General features: G+C 45.6%; 2 protein-coding genes across 4 annotated transcripts in view; one reads left to right on the top strand and one right to left on the bottom strand.

Moving 5' to 3' along the window:
• ENTPD7 (ectonucleoside triphosphate diphosphohydrolase 7) overlaps window positions 1-27,779 on the top strand; it is a 106,567-nt gene that overhangs the window by 29,542 nt on the left and 49,246 nt on the right. The window lies entirely within an intron of this gene.
• On the bottom strand, window positions 16,040-26,695 carry SLC25A28 (solute carrier family 25 member 28). 2 transcript variants are annotated; one of them, XM_006182908.2, is made up of 4 exons: window positions 26,310-26,695; window positions 19,200-19,428; window positions 18,037-18,093; window positions 16,040-16,881 (listed from the first exon to the last, which is right to left on the bottom strand). In XM_006182908.2, the coding sequence occupies exons 1-4, from the start codon at window positions 26,598-26,600 to the stop codon at window positions 16,364-16,366; spliced, it is 1,095 nt and encodes a 364-aa protein (XP_006182970.2). In that variant the 5' UTR covers window positions 26,601-26,695; the 3' UTR covers window positions 16,040-16,363. The 2 variants fall into 2 exon arrangements, with proteins under 2 accessions (XP_006182970.2, XP_032347013.1); XM_032491122.1 differs by lacking the exon at window positions 26,310-26,695 and having other exon boundaries at window positions 19,259-19,383.

The following is a 27,779-nucleotide window of genomic DNA, read 5'->3' as shown; positions in this document are numbered from 1 at the left end:
AGACAGTATAGACTTGCCTGACTGGTTCGAGTGAAGGCATTTGCCTCTTTTCACAAAGAATTTGAGGCAGAGGATGGATGTGGAAACACAGGGCCGTGTCGGTCCTGGATCAGTCAATCACCAGCTATATAACCTTGGGCAAATCTATGCACCCTCTTGCTCCTCAGTTACTCCTAGTAAATTGGGGTTGATGATATTTAGTTACATTTGTCTTACCTGCTGTCCAGGCTATGATAAGGATTGAATGAGCAAAGGAAAATATTGCTGCTCTGAAAACTTTTAAGGTGAGGTTCTCAGCTCTGGAAGCACTTTATAATAACCTGGGGGAACTTTAAAAAAAACAAGAGTAAAAACCAATGCTGTAAGACCCAGACCCAGAGATTTTGATTTAATTGCTCTGGGGTAGGTGCTGGGGATCTGTATTTTGAAATGTGCTTTTGGTAATTCTAATGTGCAGCCAAGACTGAGAACCACTTCCCTAGAGTTGTGCTGTTGAAATAGCTGTGACATTTAAACTTAAATTAATTAGCATTAAGTAAAATTTAAGAAAAAAATAAAAATTTTAACTACGTGAAATTCCTCAGTCACACTAGCCACATTTCAAGTACTCAATAACCACGAGTGGCTGCTGTATTGGACAGAGCAGACACAGGACATTTCCATCACCACAGAGAATTCTATTGCCCTTTAAAGTGTGGTCTGTGGACCTGCAGCATCAGCATCTCCGGGAGCTTGCTGGAAATGCACAATCTCAGGCCCATGCCCAACCTACAGAATCAGAATCTGGATTTTAACAAAATTGAACAAAATCTCTAGTTTGTGAAGCACTGCTCTGAAGCATACATTCTATTCATCCATTCAACCAGTGTTTATTAAATGTCTGGCTTTTGCCAGGTACATTCAGGTGATGGAGAATGATGAGGGAAAAATATAGCAATGTCTATCATTCTAGCTGGGGGAAACAGACATTAAGCAAGAAAGCAAATAAGCAAACTCATTTCAGAGTGAGGTAATACAGGGGGATATGCTAGAAAGGCACTTTGCAGGGAGAGTAGCTACTTTAAATTGGAGGGGCAGGTCAGAGAGTGTCTCGCTAAAGAGGAGACACTTCAGTGGAGCTTGAATTCCATGAAGCTGACCAAGGGAAGATGTGGGTGGGAGCATATGTTCTGGACAGAGATAAAAACAATAAATGCCTTGATAGTAGGTTGCCAGATTTAGCAAATAAAAGTATTCAGTGCCCACTTAAATTTAAATTTCAACTAAACTATGAATAATCTTTAGTATAAGTAAGTCCCAAATATCCTAAAAAAGGTATTTGTGGTTTAGCTGAAATTTGAATTTTATTTGCATCCTGTATTTGATGGAGACTCTAACGAAGGAGGATCAAGAGGGCAGCAGAGCCGGACAGACACAAGGAGGTGCAGTGTGACTCAGGTAGTCAAGGAGCAGAGCGCCATGGGGAGGGGTAGGATAGATAACAGAGCCCAAATCTTGAGCTACACAAATGCAAGTTTTAAAAAACAAAATGGTCATTAAAGGACTGTACTGACCACTGCCATTTTTATTCCCTTCAATGAAGTCATTGGTTTTACCTTCCTGCAACCCTTTGGTTCCTGGGAAGGGCTTCTTGGAAGATGAACAATTGTCCAGGCTGTTATGCTTGGGTGGTGCTTGGGGAGACCTCAGACCACTGGTTGACCTGCCTGAGCATAGCGTGCAGTATATATTGTTTGGTCTGAGCTTTTAAGTGCTCTTTCCCTGTTTGTTTGTTTAATTCCTGTGCTTTTGTATGTGATCTCCTATAAATCTCTCTCTCCTTAAGGACTATGTTTGACAACTTCATTTCCCCCCAACTGGAGACATTTCCCCTGCTATGAGTCAAAAAGACTCATTGCGCTAAACTGAGTATTGGAGACACCCTCAGGCTCACACCCGACTCCGAAGTGCATGATCCCGGCCATATTAATAGACGATTGCTATGAGAGCACAGCTGAGCACAGAAGCAGTGACGTCCTCCTAGCCCAATTGTATTCCTGTCTGAAAATAAACTCCTGACCCCTTCAGCAGCAATGTGTGGAACCTCATGGTAGAAGAGACCATGAAAGATATTCTGTTCAAACAGGAACCTAGGCCATGGGAAGATCATGACTTGCTGAAGGACCAAAATTGATGATGAAACTCGAGGCAGAGCTCGTAGCTCCTAACTCCCAGTCTGGTGCTCTTTCCACCAAAGTTGGGCTTGGTGTGGGGTGATGGAGGGTGGGGAGTAGGAGAATTGTAGGGGAGATGAGAAGGGTAGCAAAACATCAGGTGAGTCTCATAGAGTACTTTAATACCTGAAAAGTGCTTCCCTACATTATCTCATTTGAGCTAGGTATAATTTCCATTTTGCAAGTGAGGAACCCACAGCTCAGAGAGGTTACGTGGCTTGTCCAAGGTCACACAGCTGTTAAATGGCAGAAGCAGGAGTCAAATCCAGATCTTCAGGCTCCTTGGTCTGTTTCCATTATAATCTGAAAAAAAATAGACAAGGAGAGAGCAGCATGCTGGCCACCAGGTTTATTAAGATGAAACTAGACATGAAGGAGGCATAGAGAACATGCAAGGAGAAAGGACCAAGAAGGCTTATGGGTACAATGAATGATCCTGGGGGTGGGGGGTGCTCTCCATGTCTCTCCCCTCTGCTCTGTATGCAAATATTGTCCCAGAAGCATTAGCCAAATCCCCTCATCTTTTTATGGTCTGTAGATTTGCTTGGAGGCTCAACTGGGGCTCTACCTATGTTGCTCGTTGGTTCCGCTGTTAAAACTGCAGTATTCTGGGCCCTGCTTCTCTGGCCACCTCTCACAGGGCCTCCTGCCTTCTGAGCTGCGCCCCCCTCCCCACAAGGACCACCAGCATTAGGCAGGAAGCTGAGCTGGATTGCCTTGTTTTCGTGTGGGAACTTGTCCCATCTTCTCTTGCCTCCCTCCACCACCCCCCAGCCTCCTAATTTTGTTTCCAAAATAACTTGAGGTTTTTTCCCCAACTGAGGATCCCTGATCGACTACCAGTGGGGAATTTCCTACCAAGGCTCCCTTGTCTTTTCTAGTCAACTACCTCATTTTTCCTGAGGCAGCATCACTGACAGTGTTATCATTTTCCCCAGTACTTAATTCAGGCCAGACACATAGTAGGTTCACAGTAAGTCTTTCTGCCCTGAATTGACAGCACAAGGGAGAAAGAGGTGGAATTATTCTGAGGGACCTTCATTGCTAATGTTTCCCTTGTTTAGATATTTTTGGTAGCTAATGAATCTCTCAAGCCTGGCGCCTGGGACATTCCTCAGAAGCTTCCCCATTAGACGAGTCACTGGATGACCCTCTTGTCCTCTGGGGGAATGCTGGGAGTCGGCGCATCTGTTCCAGGGGATCAGGGTTCCCACGTGGTCAGGCCCACCAGCCAGCTGCCACAGTGCTTCTTCTCTTTGCCTTTGGCAAGGGTCTGCACTCCCTGAAACACTGATGAAAACTGAAGTCCTGTGGGATATGTGGATGGAGGGTTTATGGGGATTCTTCATACTGTTTTTGCAAAATTTCTGTTTGTCTGAAAATATTTCAAAATAAAATGTTAGTTACATAGGTAAAAAATAAATGTTTTGCAACCAGGTTGAGTAAGTGAGTTAGAACATGGAGCAGATTGAAGCAGGGAGTGGAGTGGTTAAGCAGGAAGATGAGGGCTGCGGGGCCAAGGAGAGTTGGGTTGGTATCTTGCTTTCTCACTTAAGAGCTGCCACTTAACCTTTTCAAGTTTCAGGTTTTTTATCTGGAAAATGGGGATTGTTAATGTCTGCCTCCCTGGAATATCGGGGTTAAATGAGAAATTGCATGTACAGCATTTAGGATGATGCCTGAGACTTAGAAAGGGGTCAATACATGGTAGGGAGAAGGCAGAAAGAGCAGAAAGAACAAAGTCCTCCCCTTACCCAGTCTCAGAAGTTTCTCAGTCACTGCCATTTATGATCCTAGACTCACACCAGAGACCCGCCATGTTGTTGAAACCAGCACCTCACTTCAACCTGCAGTTGCCTGGGTGACAAAATAGGCCAGGACTGCCTCCCGCGGAATGTTTCCTGACAGTCCCTCTGATCACCTTAAAGGGCAGCAGGAAAGCGCTTATAGATCCTTCTTAGCTTGTGACCTCAGGGCCACAATCTTTCATCCACTCATTTATTTAACGAAACTTCAATGGGTAAGGGTAGAGGGAACCATGGATTAGACACTGTACTTAGCATAGGGATGTAGCAGTGGGACAAAACTGACCTGGTCCTTGCCTTCCAGCTGCTTACATTCTGGGAATGCTTACATTCCAACTAGCCTTTCCCCATGGTTTTCTCTGGCTACCCTCCCTTGACAACGCCTAGCCATAGTCATTCCTTTGGAATGCAGCCCCCACCTTTACAGCAGCATGCAGACAACTCAGGCTCACACAGTCATAGAAGGAAGGATGGAAATGGAACAATGGAAAAATGCTGGCACTTACTGGGCCTGACCATTCTTTTGCTGCAATCCTTGGGTATAATTCAGCCTTAGGAGCTTGAGAGGAACCAAAGGGTAGCCAGTGGTACAAAGCTAAAAGTGCCTTGTCTGCAAGTATTTAAAGTCCAGTTGGCCTCCCCAACCCCATTCCATGTTCACTGTATTTTTTTTAACATTTTTTTTATTGATTTGTAATTATTTTACAATGTGGTGTCCAATTCCAGTGTAGCACTGTATTTGTTTAAACTAGTCTCTGCCCTATACTCTCTCTTCCTCTTCTGTTTGCAATCCCATCAGTCTGAAAATTTTTTTCCAAACAGCTTTCCTTCTGTAATCAAATATGGCCTCTGCCCCCCACCATCCTGCCTCACCCTCACTCTGTCTCTCCAACTGGGGGCGTGATACTCATCCAATTCCACCAAGAGTTCGTTCTTCCTAGCATCTTAGATACCGACCAGTCACAAAATTAGCGCTAGGGAACCTGCCCACCCTCTCTATGTGGCAATTTTTCCAGTCACTTATTTTACAGGAAAACTGGAGTGATAGTCCAAAACATAACATAAATTGAAGGAGGAAAAACTTAATCTTTCTTGCCCTCTTTCACATTCACAACTATGTCAGTGGACCTCTCAGTTGCGAAAATTGTTTATCTTGAATGTTCTCAAATATAAATTGCTCTTTTTTTCCTTTAGAACATTATTTCAATATTATTTATTGAGAACCGCTTGCATTTTACAACCTATAGAGAAAGTCTTGCATATTCTTCACAAATAAGGCCTATATATACACCCCTCCACACACAACAAAAGTAACTAAACACATACTGAAGCAGTCAGTTCTGTATTGTATGGTCAGACGCAATTTCAGAGACTATAAGACTCAGTCTCTGAAAGGTGATGTAAGTGTGTGTGTGTGTGTGTGTGTGTGTGTGTGTGTGTGTGTGTGTGTTTGGTCAAGCAAGAGAAAAAAAACAAGATATTTACCAATTATGTTGTGATTTTTGTATCATAAAAACAAATTTCCATGAAGCCTAAAAAATTCTTTTTAAAAAGAGCCCAGGCTCTGGACTCAGACACAGTCCAGGTCTTACTCTCCTTTCTACTATGTACTTTCTTATAGAATTGGTATAAAAATTAAAAGCGATAATAGATATAAATTGATTACCACAGTTCCTCAATAACTAATAGCACAGACTGCTAGCCATGTGCCCCCAAATCTATTCTCCTCTTCTAGTAACATAACCCTGATTTTTCTCTGGGCATATAGATACCCTTATAGATAGGTGCAGCCAGTTACTAGGCCAACGAGTTCTGAGCAGAAGCCTCTCGTTGGTCTGGGTTCTAGATGCAACAGGTGGTGCCCCAACTGCTATTTTAGAACATGAGGAGGAGGGCCACACCCTAGGGATGGCATTGCAGTGAGCTAAAGAGCTTGGGTCCTTGATGAGCAGGGAGCTGCCATTCCAGCACTGGACTTCCTGAGGATTCCCTTTCATAAAATATGAATTAATTTTTCTCGTATTTAAACCATTATTTTTTAAGGTGAAGCTAATCCCATCTATACTATAATTATTATTGTCATCATCATTTTATTAGCCCTAGCCCACAATCTTGCTCTCTCACAGATCCCCTCTTTCAGCCATTAGAAACAGCCTAAATGTTATCATTAGCACAAAGAATTTTGCCTTGGTTCTGATCTCTGTTGCTAACCCATTCACACCTTTAACGTGGGGCTGCCTGTCCTGCTGACCCCTGATGGCACGTGTGGTATCACCACTGCTTTCCCTCCGTTGATTCCGTCTCTTTCTGCATTCCTGATTCTGGGTCTTTCCTCATTTTCCATGGCTCTTCTTGCAGAATTCTCAACTGACTGGATGGGACTAAGCCACCCGGAAAGCAGAAAAGGATTTGGACTAGGTAGAAAGGATGGGGAAGCATCTCAGGTGGGAAAAAACATAAGCAAGAGGGGAAAGCAAATGAAGCATAAATTGGGGACCAGATGGGGGGTGGTTGAAGGTTTCTGCATAGGGTGGTAGGAGATCAGATTAAATTGGAAAGGTCAGCGGGACCCATGGAGGGGATTCCAGGCCCAGTAGAGGAGTTTGGAATTGGTCCGGGAGGAAATAGTCACTACAAGTTGTTGAGAAGGGCAGTGACACAAGGCAAGTGATGTTTCCATAAGAATTAATCTGGCTGCAGTGTGCAAAACAGATCGAAGGCAGGAAGAGCCTGGAGACAGGGAGACCAGTATAAATCTTCCATCCAGTAATCAGATGGTCAAACATTGTCAACAGACTTTGAAAGGGGCCGTATGAAACAGCAAAATTAAAGTATGGTGATTTCAGTTAAGCAGAATAAGAAGCTCTAAACAAAGTCTTTCCCCAGAACTTCTCACACAGAGACAGTAACAAGCTTCCAAATGGCAAAAACTGGTTCAATCCTTTTGGAAAACAGTTAGGCACTATGGATCAAGAGCCTTAAGAATGTTCCCACCCTTTGGCCCACTAATTCTGCTTCTGGGAATGCTAGGGAAATCATCCAAACTAGAGAAAGGGAAAAAATGCATGGAGATCTTAATTACAACACCTTTGATAATAGCAAATAATTAGAAACTATTGAAATGTTTAGCAGTGAGGCTCTCAATTAAATGTTACTCAGCCGTAAACTCTGAAGGATAAGATCAGGTAGTAGACATGGAAAATGCCCATGATGTAATTAGACAAAAGCAAGATGCAAAATATGAGTATATATTGGAGAATATAGCCAATATTTTATAAAAAGTATAAATGGAGTATAACCTTTAAAAATTGTGCATCTCTATATGTACACCTGAAACTTACACAATAGTGTATATCAACTATACTTCAATAAGAAATTTTTAAATGAGTGTACATCATACAACAAACACCATGAGTATAGAAAGAAAAAAAAAACAGACTGAAAAGTAGTATTCTAAATCACTGCCAGTTGTTTCATTCAAGTGGAGGGACTATAGATTTTCTTTTCAAAATTTTTCCTCCAACATGCTTTTGTTTTAGCTGTACCTTTAATTATAGGAAATGTCAGGAGAAGTCTTCCTTTCTATCCACTCTGAATTGTTTGGGTTTTATAAGAATGTGTTAAATATGTATTACTTGTATTTTTTTAATAAGTGATTTTTCAAAAAAAATATGTTAGTAATTGTGGGGAAACCATAAGAAATGCTCACGTCATCACAGGCAGATACTTATATTCACTTTCTCTCTGATGTGGTTTTTAAAAAACAGTGTAGGCTTTAGAGTGTCGGGGGCCTGAGTTTATCCCCCCTTAGGGGGATGACCATGGCTGGGTCATGTGTGAAGGAGGGAATAATGCTTTCCTTGCAAAATTATTAGGGAAATTGAATGAGAGAATATAGACAAGGCTCTGAGCACAGTGCTCTGCATTTAGGAGACACAGAGTAGTGATGGCTGTTAGTACCAGTAGCTGTACTTTATAGTTTTCGGCTGCTTGCAGGCAGTAGCTGTGAGTTTACAGGGTGACCATCTGAGGAGGGAGATAGAAACCCTGAGCCATTCCCTCAGCCTCAGCCACCTCCTACCCCTGTGCTGCAGCCACCCTGGCCCTTCCCCACTCTGCACCCACTGGACAGTTTCTACTCCTTTCTCTGCCTTTGCAATGCTTTTCCTCTGCTTAGATCCGCACTTTTGCGATGGTGTATAATGAACTGACTGTAGGAGCCAAAGTTTATTTTCAAAAGGAAGTTTTATTCTCCATATACTTAGCCGGCATATATTTAAGGGTGGTTTTATGTTTTCAACATTTAGGTTGGAACATAAAGTGGGCTTTGTTTGCTTTAATCATTCTGTTATAGCTCCCTTGACCCCAGTTTTTATGCAAGTCCCATTTTACAACCCTGCTCCAAGCTGCACAAGTCCATTTGAAGGGTCATTGGGATTAGGAGAGAGACAGAGGGAAGAAGATAAGAATGGCTTGGAGACCACCTAGGACAAAGCAAATTAATGCCAAAAATGATTTTGGAAGCTGCTAAACGACACCACTAATTTCCCCAACATCCTGCTTAATAAAACTTTCACACTCAGCCAAATTTTCCAAGTTTCTCAAGGACTACTTAAGTGGGAACCCATTCAAAACCTTATTAAAGTCCAGGGAGATGATGTTTATTGGCTCTGCCTGGTCTGCTAAACTCGCCAGTCTGTGGACGCCTCACGCCGCCTTGCTGGTGTTCCCAGCACCCGGGGCACTGATGCTCTGGGAGGGAGAAAGAGCCTCCTTCCTTCCCGACCTGGATTCTGTTCTTGAACCCAGATTGTGGTTGTCTGGAACTTGAAACGCATGTGTGTGACTCTTGGACCACAGATTCTGATTCTCCAGGAAGAGGGACGCCAAGTGGGGTGGTCATAAGAGAGAACAAAGCTAGGCTGGGACCGTGTTCTTTTTCACTCGGGGCTGCCTCTGGCCCCCCTGTACCCTGGTGCTTGCTCATAGGTCATCCGGTTTCATTTTTTTAGTCCAAGTGATGCTGTGACGTGAGCTGACTTAGAACAAAAGCAGGGGCCCTAACTTAGGTGCTGCTGTAGTCCCAGCACCAGTCACTGGATGGTCAGTGATGGTTTTATGAATAAAGGAAGGCATGCGTGAACAAATGGTTAAGACTATTTTTCATTCACTCCCATGTCTTAGCCTCCTTGGCAGATGAAAAATTATGACTACTCTTTGCTATGTGTCAAACCATCTCTCTTCATTGCTGATTTTAAAAAGAATTAGGATTTTAAAAGAAAAAAACCCTAGAATGTTATGTAAACACACACAAGAAATCTGAATTCTATAACCACGTGGAGCAGAGCTGCCCAGTGAACTGGAACCTCTCTGATAAACTGCATGTGGTGAGAGAAAAGTCTGTGTTGTCAAAATAAAGAGAAAAGAAGGAAGGGAGGGAGGGAAAAAAGAAGGGGAAAGAAACAGAGAGAGATTGAGAAAGAAATTTGAGGTCTAGTCCTATGGCCCTGACTGGAATACTCACGGCTTTATAACCATGAGCCTCAGTTTTCACACTTGGAAAATGAGAGGTTGGACTGGATCAGTTCTCAGACTTGGTGAGGACATCAGCATCACTTGTGGGTGGAGGTGGGCGCTGTTAAACATGCAGATCCTGAGCCCCACCCCCAAAGGCTTTGACTGGGGCCCTGGGAACCTGCATGTTTAATACACCCAGCTGCGGTTATTTCAAGACCCAATAGCCTCTGAGAGGTTGTGGCTCTCCCCACTCAAGGTGGACTCTGGAACTGGGAGGTGTACCAGTATTCCTCACCCCTTCGGGCAACAGCCAACCACTTTGGGGCATGCTTTAGCTCTGGTTAGATGGGAATGACTCATGAGTAAATGTTGGAGGCAAAGGGAATGGTACATTAGCATCTTAGAAGCCAGTGGACTTCTCAAGGTGGCTTTTGCCTTGGTTGTTGGGATTTGTTGAATGGGATCAGGATTAATGCAGATGTACTGTCTCCCTGACGGGAGCACCTTACATTTCATGATCTGATTACATTTTGTCTCCCCCTGGATGTGGCATCTGTAGGCAGGGCTGCCTCTCACCTCTCAGGGGCCCCATCGGGCATTGGTGAGTCACATAGTCATTGGAATCCTGGTTCGATCATGTACTTGCTGTGTGAGTTCAGGTACGTTTCTCACCTTTCTGAGCCTCAGTTTCCTCGCCTGTGCAATGGGGGCATTTGTATAGCTAACCCACAGGGCTGTTGTGAGAATGAACAGGGCCCAGCATATAGTGGGTGCTAAATTATAAATTGCTCATTGTCAATGCCTGGCATATGCTAAGTGCTCAATACATTTTGTGGAATGAAAGCTCTGGAGTAAGAAAATGTCACATAAATAATTTCATATTAAGAGCTGTGCGTTGCCCCCAGGAGGGACACAGCCATCATCTTGGAACACCTGTGAGACAGGCAAGCGAGCGAAGTCCTGAATCTAACTCCTTGCTCCCGAGCCTGTTTTAATGCCTTGCTCTCAGATGGAAAACATGTCAAGCTATTAACTTGATAAGAATAGATATAGCGCCTGATCTTGGCCTGAAGCTTGGCGCATTTGCTTCCCGTCCTAGGCACTGGCTGTCTTCTAGCTCCTGCAAATGGGGTCTCCCCCATCCCTCTAGAGCCATGTATGGGCCCTGTGCTCCCCTCACCGCCACCCCTGGTGCTTTGTTGTAACCATCTCTGCGATTTGTGGGAAGCAGCCTTAGAATCAGGTGAGCCAGGTAGAAGATAAAACAGAGATCTCAGGATTTAGCCAGATGCAAAACATACCTTAAGTTCACATGTCCCAAAGGTGAGACCAGCAAGAACTGCTTTGGTTCACAATTACCCATGTAATTGTACAGATTAGAAAAGTTGAAACAAGCAGCTCACAGTCCTGGAAGAGAGAGGATTTGAGGAGAAGAGAGTAGAACACCTCAAGTGGAGGACCTTGGTGCTTGCATGGCTGCAATTGGCCGGTGGCTGGAGGCGGGTGGGGAGAGGGAGCGGGTTCCAAGGGGCTGGCAGGAGCATCTGCTGGACAAGGCCTAGGAAAGTGCCGCCCCAGGGATCTCTTCCTCCTTGCTTTCTGTAATTCCAAGCAACCGTCAGCATTTTATTTGCTTTCCTTAGACCTGACTCTGGCATGAAGAAGTAATGGTGACCTTGAGACCCTGCCCTCACTCTGTCTGCCTTTATCTTGTGCAGACTGATGTAATGCAGATCGAATGTGTCATCCACCTTCTGGCAACCCAGGCCCTCTCTGAGCCGGGTGTGGGGGAAACAGAGAGTGTTTACTGTCTTCTAAACTATGGGAGGTGATGGGGAGGGCTGGTCCTCTTGTCCTCACCTCTACTTTTGCTCCTTGAGCATCTTGTCCAGGCAGCCCAGACTCAACTGAGTGACCCTGAACGAGTTAAACTACTAATAAATCAATGCCAGGAAGTTGATGTGTTTAGCTGAAGTGAGCAGCAGACCTAGGCCAAAGTGGTGTTTTACTCCCGAGGGCTCTGTTAACACTGCCTCCATGAAATCGGAGTGAAAGTTAGGTGTCAGGATCCAATGAGCTGGCTAACGGTCCTTGGCTATGTGGCTGTGAGCAAGTGTCTTAACCTTTCTCAGCATTCCTTTTCTCATCTATAAAATGGGGATAATAATTCCTGCCACACCTAATGCACAGTATTCTTACGAGACTTACATCTGGGCAAATCTATAACACATGGTATCAAATGGTAGAAAGTACATGGCTTCTCCCATATTTCCCTCAGTGGTTGTGAGGTTTCCCGGAGTGGTTAATGCAATAATGAGCACATAATAGACACTCAATAAATCATTATAAATAATTCTCATTGTTACTTGAAAGAATGCTGTATGTGCCGCTGTGATCTTAGGCAACAGAGCCATGTAAATTCTTATTTTCATCTTTTATTGATCTGCTGGCAGGTAGGGTTAACAGGCAGTCACACACGGCCATCTGTCCCAGGCCAGTATCTCCCATTCAGTAATACCCCTGCCGTCCTCCTTGCATTGGGTGACTCCCCAATTCAGACCAACACAGTCTCTTCCTCAAACATCATTTTCATCAAATTGTCCCTCTTGAAGCACAATATCTTTTATGGGCATGTGACTTCAGCACCGCCTGTCTGGTCTTTGAAGCAACCTCCTTCTCTGCCCTAAGTATCAGCCATCTCTTCTCCATACCGCCGCTTATTCCTTGAGCCATCACTGCTGGATGGAACACCTTTGTCTCTTCTTTTTTCAGACTCAACCCTTCCTCAAAGTCCATATCAGCTCCTTCCTTGAAGGAAACTCCCTCTGACTTCCCCACCCTACAGATCACTCAGCTTGTATGGGCTCAGGTTGTATGGCTCAGCTCTAATTTTGCTTTTGCCTAAACGTGACTTTCCAAACATTCTTTGAGCCATGTAGCAAGGGTCAGCTTCTCTGTTTCTTTTGGATTCCTAGCCAGCACTTAGTGGGATGTGCCGCACAGTAGAGGCACTCCGGGGAGGCTGTCCTTGACCATGAGGCCTTCACATCATCATCTACCTCCTTAGGCTCCTCTTTAGCAGCAGAAGCTCCCTGAGGAGTGGTGCTGTCCTTCAGTGAAGCATCCTGTGTCAGGTGCCAGGGTCAGTCCCTACCTCCCACCACACCCAGGGAAAGCTTTCAGCTGGTGCCTGCGAGGAGCAAACCCTGCATGATTCACAGCTTCCCTCACATATAATAACTCTTGTTCTTCAATTTGGCAGAGACCATGCAGCCAAAAAAAAACCCATTCAAGGGATACATCAGAGCCTTGGGTCAGTGTCTCTGCAGGAAATTGAGATTTTTCTCCTAGTTTCTCTCTCTGTGTATACCTGTAGACAAATGCCCCGGCTGTCTCCCCTGCACACCCATCTCCAACTGTGGTTTGGTTCTAGGAGGTTTGGTTCTCCCTGGGAGGTCCGGAATCTAAGACATCTGACCTGATGTTATGTTGTCATTGGTGGGCAGGTGCCCTTAGGAAGAAACAGCAATGCTGAGCTTGCTTCAACATGCAGATCTGCTCCCAAGTCTCTCTTCTCTCCTTTGGGTCTGTTCACTCGGCATTTGCATATGTGCTTGGCACTGGGGACATACGATAGGTAAGATCCTGTCTGCCATAGAGTCTCACAATCTAGTGGAACTTCCTTCCCTACTGCGAGGAGGCCTGTTAAAGGGCCCTTGGATTTCTGCTCTTCTCTCTTGCTCCCCTAAATGTTTGGGGTTAAAGATCACCTTGGGAATATTTTGAATTCTGTGGATTCTGTCCCCAGAAAAAATGCACATGTGTCCAATAATTTGCATAAAACCCCAGGGGCTTTACAGACCCCATGAAGCCCATCCACAGACCCCACAGACCCTAGGTAAGGAACACTTCTGCTCTTAAAAAAAATCAACAAGGATGAGGAGAGGAGAAACAAGCTAAAAGCAGAAAACAAAACAGAATACAAATAGAAAAGAATGAATCTAACTCTCTTTCAAATAAATAATATTACCACACTGAAAGGAGAGTAAACAAACAAACAAACAAAAACTAACAAACATTGAATTATTTTCTCTGGCCAAATTGTGACTGTGCAGGAACTGACCTCTTAATGGTGGCAGGGTACTGGATCCTCACGGTGCCACATACCCTACCTGGCTTTCCAGAGAGGCCCTGGGCCTGGGGATACTTGCAGAAGCCCACAGTTCTCATGGGTATGGTGAGCGCCATGGAAGTGAGGCTTGGTTCCCCTCCCAGGTATCTAGTCTCTGGCCCTCCAGACTGTTGACCCCATCACACTGTTTGGCCTCTGTCTCCTCTAGTGATTGGGCCAAGAGACCTGCAGAATCTAACGCCCTGTCCAGATTCCTAATGAACTGTCCTCCAGTAGCTAGAGCACAGTTGCAGGCTGGAAAGTCATTTTGTATTCTTTTCTCATCATCTGTGAACAGCATTAGAGCCGAGGGGAGTCTTTAGTACCACCATTCTTTCAGAAATTAACCTCATCCTATTCTTGAAAAATGTGCCTCATTGCACAGTGTCTATCATGGTCCGGGTGCTGTGCAGGCAGGAGCTCTGGAAAGCCGCCTGCAGGGCTGGGGTCTGAGGAGGCCTCCCTTTGTTCTCGCACTCCGTCCACGCTGGGAGTCAGCTCTTCTCCTATACGTTTACAAGCAAACCGTCTGCAGTGACCTCTACTCTGATTCCATCATGCTCTTTTTACTCTATGGGCAATTCAAACTCCAGTGACCACTGTTTGGCACTATTAACATCTCTCTTTTCCATCGCTAAGTCGCAGGGGCAGCAGAGCTTACTTAAGCCTTAGAACAGGAGACCCTGCTGTTTTCTTGACAGTTTGTTTCAAGTGCATTCAGACACGATTCTCCATAGATGCTTGAAGGGCTGTCAGGTGGAAGGAGAACAAGATTTACTCTGTAACTGAATCCTGCTGCTTCTACAACCTAACCTCCCTCCAGTCAGCACTTTTCTCCGTCCCCCTCGCCACAGTCCTTGCACGGACCTCCTCACCAGTCGGCTGCCTGTCCAGTCTTGCTCCTCTAATCCTTTCTCCGAGAGCCTGTGATCTGTTTCAGTTGTAAATCTCATCACACCACACCTCTGCTGAAAACCCTGTAATGCTTCTGCACTGCCTTCAGGATAAACTCTAAACTCCTTAGCATTGCTTTTAAGACCCAGCCCCCGCTTAGCTCTCCAGCTGTGTGCCTGGCCCAGACAGTGTCAGCCCCACCAAACCCCTTGCATACTGAACCCCAAACACTCCTCATTCTCTTGCCTCCAGATCTTCACTGAGAACATTTCCACTCCCCGCTTCATGTGGTTAGCTCACCTGCCTTCTAGGTGTGACCTCAGGTGTCACTTCCTCCAAAAACCATCATCCAAGTCCAGGCTGGGCATTCTTCTCCCCTCCAAACGAGTATCTAGGTTTACCCTACACATTTCTCATCATTATCTTGCAATTGCCTGTTTACATGTACCTTCCTCTCCAGGCAAGCTCCTTGAGGCCTGGGATGGTTTATTTACCATGTCCCCAGCACCAGTACCTGACAGAGGCACTCAGTAGTTACTGAATGAGTGAATGAATGGCAGAGGACATAAGGATGTGAGAAGTTTCAGGGGGGTGATTTCCACTCTGTGTACTAAAGAACTTGCTCGTAACTGGTGATAGTGCCAAAAGGGAGCAGCCTGACACACAGAGCACAGGGAAAGCCCAACCCCTGAATGTCTGCAAACACAGCCTAAGTGGCTGCCGGGCAGGAAGCTCCCTCAGGAGACAGTGGGTGGAGGGCATGGCCTCCGCTTGTTTCCTGTCTGCAGGAAAGCACAATTAGGTTCACTCCCCGGGACAAAAGATCTGGATTGGAGTCCCACTTCTGCGCTTACTGTGAGACTTTGAGCAAGTCACAGCCTCTCTGAGCTTCCCTTACTTTGAAATTGAGGTGATACCTGCACTGCCAACTTAAGATTTTGTGAGGACAAACTGAGATCCCATGTGTTAAAGTACTTTGTAAAAGCCTTAAAATCCAGTGAAAGGTATTATTTACCACGTAATATTCAGTACTTGCAGCTTCCCTAATTTTAGCTTTACATCTACATTAGAAAACCAAGTACCATAAGGAAAGTTTTGTTGCGGACAGGCAGAGCTGAGAATTAGAGCAGAGAGAGCTACCTCTTCTGTGCCATGCCACTGCCCTAGAGAAAAGGCAACAGCAGGGATCAGGAGCACCTGTTTAGCTAGGATCTGTCAAAGGCCTATTGTTCCTGCCATCAGAGAGATTCCTTATAGCCTATTACTAAAAAAGGGGGAGTCGAGCCCCAAAGTCTTAAATCACCACAAAAGCAGCAGAAACAAACACTGCAGACATACAGCAGTAAACCTTCCCCTTAGGCCCCTTGATTTATGCCCAAAGTCAAGAATAGTTGACAGCATTTTACTTCCCCTTTGGCAAGACAAACCCAACGAAATGATTTAATTTAAAGGCTTTTATTAGGAACCAGGGGAATGAGCTGCGTGTCCCTCTGTAACAGTCTAGAGCAGGTCATCAGGCCCGGGATGGAGTGTCAAGAGATGCTGTGGTGCGATTTGCTGTACTTGTTCAGGGCCTGGAAGGGAAGGCGGCGGCGAGGGCGGCAGGAACTGGTGTTAGCCAGAACACCAGGAGCCTGGGGAGGGCCCTCTGCCTTCCTTCCAACTCCATTCATGGCTGGAGCATGCCAGGAGACAGAGAATGTGGCTGCATTGGGCAGGGCGCAGCAGTGCTGGCTGGACCCCCGGCTTCATTCGGCACCGCTTCACTTGCCTGCTCTCCACTCTTCTTGCCGTTTAGTGATTAGGTATTTGAAGAACTCATACACAGACCATGCGATGGCTGTGGAGGGGATCTGGTAAATTACTCTAGCCTGCACCCCTCGGAAGTAGGCGGTCACCCCGCCTACTTGATACACCGTCCTGAAGGCACTAGCCATGCCTGTGATATGTCCTGTAACGTTTGAGTTCAAAGCCAGAGATTCCTGGGTGTTGAGCAGTGTTTTGCAAACGTCCAGTGGGGTGGTGGCCGCGGCAGCTACAGCTCCGGCACAGGCTCCAGAGAGGACGTGGGAGCTGGGGTTGTACCGTCTCTGGGGGTTAAAGTGCTCCTGCAGGAATTCGTAGGTCATGAAGTGAATGGCTTGGAAGGGAACGTTCATGGTCAGCTGGGTGGTGTAGCTGCGGTAAAAGGCCCCGGCCCCTTCATTTTGCCACACTGCCCGTACACAGTCTGTCACCCGGTGGTATGGCGAGTTGTACATCTGCATCCTCTGCTTGACCACTGTGGTGCCATCAATGAGAAGGATGACAATGGTGACAGCAGTCAACGGGTGAGCAGGAGTATCCAGATTCAGCGTCGCAAGTTAGCGGATCAGCCAATGGAATGAGAGAGAAAAAAGTATGAGTGAGTTGTCCTTTAGCCTGATGAGTACAGGCTTCCCTTTTTTGAGAGGAGGGGATAGGAGAGGGTTGATAAAGGGTTAAAAAACAATGGCCCCACTTCCAGTAGGATTCCTTTAAAACTGGCCAATTAATATACAGGATGTACCTACGTTTAGACTCCTGAGGGTCTCCTTGATCTAAGTACCCACCTGTAATTATTACCATCTTGCTCTTTCATAACTCTTAGGAAATGACTCAGTGACAGTGAACATAATAATGAACACACAGCCCTAACAATCCCAATCCTCAGCAGAACACTGAACCCTTACATGAGGCTGTTATCCTCCCACAGGAAGAGAAGGGCTACCAAAAAGAAAACAGAATTCTTAGCCAAGAGGAGTGCGGCTTTAGCTCTCAAACATCTCCTACATCCTCAAGTAGATAACATGGTATGAGCTTTGAGTTTTGGCCCTTCCCATGCCATGGCCTTGCCCAGACCAGTTAAGTAATGGAACTTTAAGGAACATGGCAACTATGCTATCTTTTCATATTTGGTTGGGTACCTCATTCTCCAACTGAAAAGCCAAGATCCAAGCAGCAGTGCAGGGCCTAAGCTCTACCAATGTCCCCTTTCATTCCTGTCTCAAGCATTCTTCATTCCAACAAGAAAGGCAGTATTTTCAAATGTCAAAATCCATCTTCACCTCTTTGAAGAAAAGTGAAATAATCTGCTAAATTTTTTTAGACCAAAGCCACGACAAAGGGGACTTCCAGGAAGGCCCAGGAACAGGCCACATAGAGACATACATTTTTCAAGGGAAGCCCCAAAGATGAATTAACTCTCAATGAATATGCTTCCTGTCTAAGGGAATCCTCCCAAGCACCGACAACATGGAGGGAGCGCCCTCTAGTGGTGAGACAATATAACATGCCAGGATTTCCCACCCAACCTGACGGGGTGCTCCCTGGCTTACTTCTGAAAACCAGAAATAAAGGAAAAGCCCAGAGATGCAGATGCAGCTGCCCACAGAGAGAAAGGATGAGGAATCACTACCTTCCGCTGGATTCATGGCTGCGTCATGAAGTAATGTTGCCACACACCCGGCCGCTCCTGCAAAGAAGAAAACAACTGCCACATGTAAGGCCAGGAGAGGGCGACTGAGTCACTGAGGCCGGAGCGAGGGAAGTGGCTGTCCCACGGCAGGGGGAGGGAACGTTAAGAGCCAGTTTAAAAGATGAGAGCCCATTGCTCCTAAACTCCTGTTCAGAGAAATGAAGAGATTTGTTCTAACTTAGTAAGGCCATCCGTCTACCTTCCACAGCTACGACAGGAAGGCCAGGAAGAGGCCGAGTAAACAGCCCAGGTTTTATCAAGGGAGGTGGCTCTGAGAGTAAGTGCAGCTCGTGCTCCAGATGGGAAGCAGACACCCTGTGGCCAAGGGATGCCAGCACATCAACTGCCTCCAGTGGAGGCAGAGCACGAGGGGCAGGTCAGATCTTCACCAGAATCTCACCTTTTGTCTTGCTGCCCAAAACCTCCAAATCCTAACATCTGTCCTTCCAGACCTTTTCCTCAGGTCCTGAATGACTATATCCCTTACCCTCTCCACGTTCACTTTGGTTTTCAGACAACCTGAATCTCCAGGCTGCTATCCCTTCCCTTAATTCCACACAACCTCCAACCCTCTGGTTTCCTTGTACTGAGGTCCCTTGCCCCCCCCCCCCCCCCCCGCTTCATTGCTTGAGGCCTTGTTATGTCCTCAATGACAAAAACTGCCTCTGGTCAGTTGGGATCCTGAAAAGGTGAGGTGCAGAGCTGAGGCTCCATTAATGTCTTCCTTAGGCAGCTGGGTCACCTCCAGTCCTGCCGAAGAGCAGGATACCACCCGACTAGCAAGAAATATACAACGGGGGCAGTTCAGTGTGTCCCCACGTTACCAGGGCAGAAGTTGATGCCAAGGAGAAGCTGAGAGGAAAGAGTCAAGCTGGTATGTAAGGGAGGATATTGTAACCTTTTGCTGAGGTGCCCCAAAGAAGGGGTGGGGTTGAAGCAGCCCGTTGTCTGAGAACATCAGGTTTGGAAGGCCCTCCCCTATAATCTGGCCTCCCCCGGCCCGAAGCTTCAGCTTCAAACCATGCTGAGACTGGCAAGCATTGACAGTAGCAAAGCCCAAAGAATAGAGAAGGTGGGGGAACCAGCACAGGAAGGCTCAATACCATTGGCAATATGGCTATTGCCCCCAGGGTGGATTACATCACTCAATGTCTTTTTTAACTTTTCATAGCAGGCAAAATAGAGGGCGTGGGCAGGCCCTGCGCCTGTTGCTGTGACGTTCAGCCCCCGCATGGGCCTCCACAGGCCCTCCGTTCTTATGATCCTCCAGAGGGCCTCCAACACATTGCGATAACGGGCGGCTGGATCAGGCTGTAGGCTCTGCATCCGGGTCTGAAAGCACAGAAAGGAGAAGTGCAACGTCAGTGATGCCCACTTCGCACCCAACCTCAGCATGCAGGCTTTGGGTGCTGGGCAGACCATCCACGTGGAGTCGCGCCGATATGTAGAAGTGATACCTGGCATCCAGTTTTACTTCCTTCCAAAGCTATACCCAATCTTTCCAAGCCTTGGGTCTTTCTTTTTCTTGTCATCTGTGGTCATACAAATGCAACACCATTATTTTCCCTGAGAAAATCACCCCTTGGTAAGTGTTCTTGAACTCCAAAATGATTCATAGCCCCAGCAACAAGTATTAAGCCTGCATTTTAGGAGAAGTTGCTTTTGTGCCTGAATAAACTCAGGCTAAGAGTTCTTTACAAGTGGATTCTAAAGTCAACTATTTACTGTCTACAATGTACTTCACTATTTCTGAAGACTGATCCTGGGCCTGCTTCCTGACTACATACTACACTAATGAGATGATGGCTCATCCTTAGATATGTCCCTGATGATTATCTGACTTTTTCAGACTATTTGGCATTGGCAGCTGAGCCTGTAAGTTTAAGTCTTGGCAAAAGTAGCATTCCTAACAGGTGCTGCTTTAATTTCCTGGGAAAGAAAGTTTACCCTGAAACTATGAAGGTGGAAACCAATCTAGTCTCTAAAACTGAAGGGGCTTCCAGATTTCTGATCTAAACTAACCAAATCCCCAAACTGGCATCAATGAATAAAATCAGTCTCAGTAAAACATAGCCTTTGGAATCTCTAGAGGATTCAATGATTGGAATGAAAGTATATGGTAGACACTCTGTATGATGTTCCTGGACAACGTTTTATTGAAATTTGGGAAATTAATCATATTTGAAATACCTTCCAAATCACAGACCTTCTCTGAAGGATGTCTCCCTTAGAGCAGCGCTCTTGTCTGTTGATCCATTTCAAGGTTAAGATAGCATGAAGATGACCAGACAATGTCTAGTGCCTGGAACACAGTGGCACTTAAGATTTGTTTGGTGAACGAATGAAATAATGAATGAATCTTTGCTTTGTCTGCACCAGTTCAGAAAGTAACATGTTGGCCATCAGTGAGCCAACAGCGGGTAACTACCGTCTACCCAAGTACAGTTTAAATTCCTACTTCATTCCAGTCACTGACTCAGTCTGGATTTAAAAGCTTGAACCTTCCTGTTGGCCATCTGGAATCCAAGAGTGATGCCTCTTCTCAAGAGCATGGGAGAAAAGAAACTAACCAGATTAACAGGTCCTACTTAGCTGCAAGCAACCCACATTCCTTTACAGCTATTTTCTCCTCCTGCTACCAACAAAGAACTCGTAGCCTAAGAGGTTAATTCCTGGAAATTCAATCAGAAATACACAGTATCATTTATCACAATGTGACACACTCTCTTCTACTTCTCCAAAAAAAAAAAAAAACCCTCCAAAACCCACCAAAAACATAAATTTCCAATAAGAAAAGTGTTTATTCCAACAAAGGCCTGATCTCCAGAATATATAAGCAGCTCATACAACTTTATAAGAAAAAAAGAAACAACCCAATCCAAAAATGGGCAGAAGATCTAAACAAGCAATTCTCCAAGGAAGACATACAAATGATCAATAGGCACATGAAAAAATGCTCAATATCACTGATTATCAGAGAAATGCAAATCAAAACTACAATGAGGTATCACCTTACACCAGTCAGAACGGCCATCATTCAAAAGTCCACAAATGACAAATGCTGGAGAGGCTGTGGAGAAAAGGGAACCCTACACTGCTGGTGGGAATGCAGTTTGGTGCAGCCACTGTGGAAAACAGTATGGAGATTCCTCGAAAGACTAGGAATAGACTTACCATATGACCCAGTAATCCAGCTCCTGGGCATATATCCAGAAGGAATGCTACTTCAAACAGACACCTGCACCACAATGTTCATAGCAGCACTATTTATAATAGCCAAGACATGGAAACAGCCTAAATGTCCATCAACAGATGACTGGATAAAGAAGGTGTGGTATATTTATACAATGGAATACTATTCAGCCATAAAAAAACCACAACATAATGCTATTTGCAACAACATGGATGTCCCTGGAGAATGTCATTCTAAGTGAAGTAAGCCAGAAAGAGAAAGAAAAATACCATATGAGATTGCTCATATGTGGAATCTAAAAAACAAACAAACAAACAAACATAAATACAAAACAGAAACAGACTCATAGACATAGAATATAAACTTGTGGTTGCCAAAGGGGATGGGGGTGGGAAGGGATAGACTGGGAGTTCAAAATTTGTAGATACTGACAGGCATATGTAGAATAGATAAACAAAATTATACTGTATAGCACAGGGAAATAGATACAAGATCTTGTGGTAGCTCACAGTGAAAAAGAATGTGACAATGAATATATGTATGTTCATGTGTAACTGAAAAATTGTGCTCTACACTGGAATTTGACACAGCGTTGTAAAATGACTATAACTCAATTAAAAATGTTTAAAAATAAATAAATAAAAAATTAATTAATTAATTAATTAAAAAAAGTGTTTATTAATCTTTCACATCACATCAGGGGCTATAATATCCATCAGAGGAGTTATTCAAGACTACAGGTCTTTGCTGGCTATGGCCACTATTAAACTGGGCCTGGTGGTTAACAATTATGTTTTGATAGGTTTGTTCAAACTAATTGCGTACTGGGAGAATGTTTAGAAATTGCACTGTTGTGCTGGAGTCAATGGCACATTTGGGTAACCAGTCTTAAAAAGTCTGGCCTCAGAGGCCTGAAACTCTTTACCCCTAAGAGAAACCTGGACTGTGGGTAAGTTACTTTGAACATTTTACACACACATCTAAATCTAACTGACAATTCTAACTCAATGAAAATATCCCCTCATGGAGAGGACCCAGGCAAAAGCCACACCAAATACAAAAACAAATATAGCTCCCCAAATTTGTGGGTCAGTAAATCTATCTTACAGAGAAAGATGAAATTTCTAAGTAAAAATTAATGAATAGTCTTCAATATAAAAAAACCATGTCCAATTTTGAAGAAAAGCCAGACTAATAGGGAGGTAAGTGGTTTAGTAAGAGCAGCCACATTTGAGTCAGAAAGCTAGATGTGTGGTCTAGGGTATGTCACTTAACCTCTCTGAGCTCCAATGTTGTCATCTGTAACATAAGGCTCAGAATGGCTAGCCCACAGGGCTGTTGTGGAGATTCAGAGTTAAGGCATGTAAAAGTCATTGTTAATTTATGAGGTCCTAGAAATATAAGGATTTTTATTGTATTCACATCTGATTCTCAGAAATACTAGTTTATATCTTAGAATTTACAGATCACGGCAGCGTTGTTTCTCATATGTCATTTTGTAAATATGCGCGGGCAACTAACTGGTCTTTAACCACTTATAAAACAGGTTTGATTTTGTATTTTTTTGTTTTCATTTTAAAGTTTCTCTGTGGCTACAATGATTTATATGTCCAGCTGTTAATCTAAAGGTCACGTTTAGGAAAGAGCACTCTTGTGAAATTCTGTGCCTTGCTTGGTTCTGGAAATCTGCTTGTGGGAGGCTGTATGGAAGGTTTGGGAGTCAGGCTGGGTTCAAACCATGACTCTGTCACTAACTATGTGACCTTGGGCAAGTTACTTAACCTGCCTCCTTTTCTTCATCTATAAAATGATGAAAATAGTGCCTACTTTATGAAGTTGTTTCAAGGATTAAGTGAATAACTGTATGTAAGGCACATCAGATAGTGCTCGACAAACATGAACAATTGCCATTTATTGAATATTTATTATTATTAGATACAAGAAAATCAAATAAGCCAATATTTCCATGTCTTAACCTTGCATTGGTGGATGTGTATAGATGATTTATTACATCTGGAGTTTGGAAAATATTTATTTCCCTTTGTTCTTTCCCTCTTTAATTTATTATATAAATAGATTATTCGCTTCACCATTACAGAGCCCAAAAGCAGCACCTTGGTGACAGGTGGGTACTTAGCCAGATGATTCTGGGAAGAGTCCTTACTGCTTTGGGCTGCAGAACCTGTCCCTTTAGATAAAGTCTGGTGCTTGCCTCTGATGCCCAGAAAAGGAAAACTGGGATTTACTTGGGCTCCTATACTTCCCTATTGTGACCATGGAAATAGCTGGCTGAGTAACTGTACCCTAGCAAGGCTATGCTGACTTCCCATCGTCCCTCCCAAGGATATTCTAAGTCAACTCGACCCTGATAAGTGGCTGTGAGTACATGGGCTTGCATGCCAAGAGGCAATGTCAGCTTTCATTTGCAAACACTGAGGTTGCCCCTTAGGCTCCAACACAGATACCTGCCTCTAGTCTTGGGGTCTGCTGGGCTGCTCTTCCTCTCCATCACCTATTTATGGTGAAAGAGGAAGGACAGGTGAACTGGGAAGCCCTTTCTGAAGGAAGAGATTTGAATTTTACTTTCATGTCTGCACAACAGTGTTTAGTGTAAACAGTGTTACTGACACTAAATCCTGATGGTCTCACCTAGTTTTTCTCTAGTTATTTGAATCCCAGAATTAATGGCAAATGAAAATGATTCTTGTAAAATAGGTTTTTGTGTTTTTGAAGACTCCTGAGCATTTCCCCCTCCAAATCAAATAATTATTTCTTTAATGTGTGCTCTGAGGCATGACTGTAATGTTGTCTTACTAATTTTTACAGAACAAAAATCCCAAAGCTTATGTAAATGAATAAGAACTGTTCTTCAAAACAGCTACCTCGGGAAGCTACAAGTGACTTATTCCAGCGATGCTGCAGTTACACAAAACATTTTTGAACTCCTCTTTCTGGGAGTGTTCCCTCAGTGGGTTTATCAGCCTCAGAAGTAAATCAGTCTCCCTGCTTTCTGAACCTACCTTATCTTTGACCCCAATCAGCATTACCTAGTTTGATCTCTCACCATAACTGCCATATTTGATTCTGAATAGCCTCAGTTACTAAAAAGTCAACTCCATCTTGTCACAGGGCAAACACTTGCCCCATTTAAGGATATGCATTCAAATATTTTAGAGGCATTTCTAACAGAGGAATTTATAAAATATTTACAGCACCAATAGCATTATGTAAATATACGAAGTAAGGAGAAGGCCTCCAAAGGTAACGGGACAACATTCAAATTGATAAACTGCAGTAATATTTCTAAGTCAGTCACATTTTACATTGTATTTTTCAAGTCATTCATAATTTTCATTATTTTCCTTGATCTAGTTTTCATTTGATACCCAGCCTGAAAGACAGCACCCCAGACCCTGCTCGCTACTCAGTCTAAGCATAGGGAGGCTACTTTGCAGTTAGATCATGTTAACTTTTGGCTAGATAGTATTAACAGCTCACAGTCATTCAACCTAGACTCTATTACATAAATATCTGAATCTTTTTTATTTGTATTTATCCATTTTCATTTCAATACTATCAGTGTTAACCATCCTCTCATGGATTTTACTGTTTATTTCTATTTCTCCCAACTCACAAGGGTATTTAAAATTCTAATATCCATTTTAGCCAAATGCATTTACCACAGATTCAATGGGTATGGCCCTTGGTAGGAGTTACCTTGCAATGTGATAGATTACTCCTACCAACTCAGTGTCATTCACAACGTTTAAAGAGCACTTTCCCCACTTCCTCATCCACATTACTAATGAAAACTTGAAATAGTATTGGACCCAGGGAGAAGCAGAAGGGATAGACTCTACATCTCCCAAATTGGTACTCTCCTCCTTCTGAATATGTAACATTTTCCTAATTTGAGAAAACATACATCTAAGTGCTGTGAGGATATTGTTTGACTATTACCTTTAACATGAGAAGGAGGAACTGGTCTCATCGTATACTTATTTCAACAGTCCCTTTGAGATAACGTCTCAATTTATTTAGTGGTGGTTCCTTTGCTAATGCACAAGAATACGAACGGTAAAGAACAATGTGTTCCCCTCTTCACCCAGCTTTCTTCAGAAGCACACGAAGCACTTGTACCCACTCATCAGCCAGCTTGCTCATGGATGCAGTTAGTTTTACTTTCACACAAATCATGCCCTCCTGTTGATCCCATTTCATTTTCCTCACATTAACATCTACTTTCTAATATTGTCATGCTTCCCTTCTAGGCAACTTTTCCCTTTTTGTCAAGTGGCTAAAGAAATACACTATGAAGTCCATCTCTCCTTTGAGGGCTGACGTGCTCCCTGCACACACAGTCTCAATCCCAGCTCAATTTTCACGTTCAGGAAATAGGTGGGGTATCAAGCTTGTTGCACAGAGAAACCGAAACTTTTTCCCAAACATGATCTTTCCCATCCTATTTCTAGTCAGGAACTCTGAATTCTGGCTGCACAATGATTTCCAATCACTCAGGGGTTAAGATTTAATAAGTAAATCCTTTATCTAACTCAGAGATTCCAGATTCTGGTTCTTGCCCCGTCACTTTTAGGGAAGACACAGCAAGCAACTTGTAAAAGCACTCGCCAGAGAACATCTTAAGCCATTAAAATTCTACTCAGGGTCTTCAGCTGGCTTCACCTTAATCAAGTTAGTAGCACTTACCTGTACCCTTCCCATCCCACCCTATTCCTGTTTAGTCCAGCTGAGTGAGATCCAGGGCTTTGGCTGACAGATTTTCTGTCCAGGGTCCCGATTCAGATCCCACTGACGGTTAGAAATGGGTCCTGATTCCTGACTAGGTTCAATTCCCGGCCGGGACCTTGCTTGCAGGGAGTATCGGTCGAATAGTGTGGTGGTGGCAGGAGCCAGAAAGGAACCCGTGTCGGTTCCGCCTCTCGGCTGGGATCCTGACTCCGGGCAGGACCCAGGGGTCGGGTCAGCCCCAGGTCGGGTCCGGAGCAGGTCCAGGTCTCACCTTGACGCAGTCGATGGGGTACATCACGCAATGCTCCAGGATCCCTGCCACGGCGCCCGCCACCATGTGCGTGGTGACAGTGGCTCCAGCCGGCAGCGCCTCGTAGTCCGGGCCGGAGTCCGGATCCTGCCGTACCGGGGGCCTGCAGGCCCCGGCCTCCCCGCCGCTGGCCCCCCGGCCCACGCCCCGCTGCAGCCACCCGTCCAGCAGCGCCGACTCCCCGGGGCTCCGCCCCGGCCCAGCCGCCGGCCCCCCCGCCACACCGCCAGCACCCCGCCCCTCCAACTCCATCCACCCAGGCCAGCTGCGGCGCCCACCCCCGCCACCGCCGCTGCCGCCGCCGCCGCCGCCCCCCAGCCCCGTCTCGTCTGCCTCAGGCGCGGCCCAGAGAGCCCGGGGCCTCCGGCTCCCGCTTGGCCCCGAGGACACGCCCCTCAATCAGCCATTGGTGCAGCAGCCAGGATAGCCCCGCCCCCTGGCCTACGTAGGAAAAATGTGTCTGTGGTATTAGTGAAGTTGCTTGTCATTCCTCCGCCCCGCGGCATTACTACCACTTAGATCCCGCCCCTTTCCCTTTGATCTTGGAAGCCTCTTGTTTATTGGCCATTTGATTGGCCGACATGTAATATCAACCCGCCCTCCGACTTTTCTGAAGGGCGGGAGTAACTTAAGGCTAAACTTTGATAGGCTCAACCACTCTTGATACTTTGACCGCGGCCATTGGCCAGCACCACGTCGGGATCCGATTGGCTACAGAAAGAGGGCAAAGCGCCCTAGGGCTACCGTCGTGGAATTTGGGCCCCTGACAGGCGCCGGTGGAACTATGGGCTCTGCAGGCGGGATCGCATAGGGGGTTGGGGGCGGTGCCAGGCCTTCAAGGTCAAACTGCTGACGGATGCCGTTAGGACCCGCGCTTGAGCGCCCGCCCCGAATCCGGAGACTCGTAGGTCGCGAGCAGGCGGCTTGGCCCTGGCCCAAGGGCTCTGTTCCCGCGGGATCTTGTGCTGGCCTGAGGCGAAGGGGGCCTGGACCGGGCATCCCCTGGCGTGGCCTGCCCGGAAAGCGGTTGCGACATGCGGGCTGCGGCCCGTTAGATCGGGTCAGGGAGGGAGCGTTGCCCCCGCCCCAGGCTGCGCGCAGGCGGACTCCTGAGGGCCTGGTGCTCATCAGGCCCCAGCGCCTGCCGCTGGGCTGGCACCGGAGCCGCCCAGTAAACGCGCACAGTTGTAGAGTGAATGAGTTCTCCGGGGGCCTGCTGTTGCTGGGCCCTGCGCCAGGCCGAGAGCTGGAGGCGGGGAAGGAGATACCGAAATGGGGCAGTGTGATTCAGAGATGACTGCAGGTGGGGAGGCCGGGCTGGAGGCTGCTGGCCAAACACAGCAGGAAGTAGGGCAACTATGGGAAGCTCATCGGACGCACAGCTTATCCCAGAGCTGACTCACTGAGGAACCCCCTTGCCTGGTGACGATT

The sequence above is a fragment of the Camelus ferus genome, chromosome 11 (genome assembly GCF_009834535.1).
Source record: "Camelus ferus isolate YT-003-E chromosome 11, BCGSAC_Cfer_1.0, whole genome shotgun sequence".
NCBI classification, from domain to species: domain Eukaryota; kingdom Metazoa; phylum Chordata; class Mammalia; order Artiodactyla; family Camelidae; genus Camelus; species Camelus ferus.
This window is presented reverse-complemented; position numbering and strand designations above follow the sequence as displayed.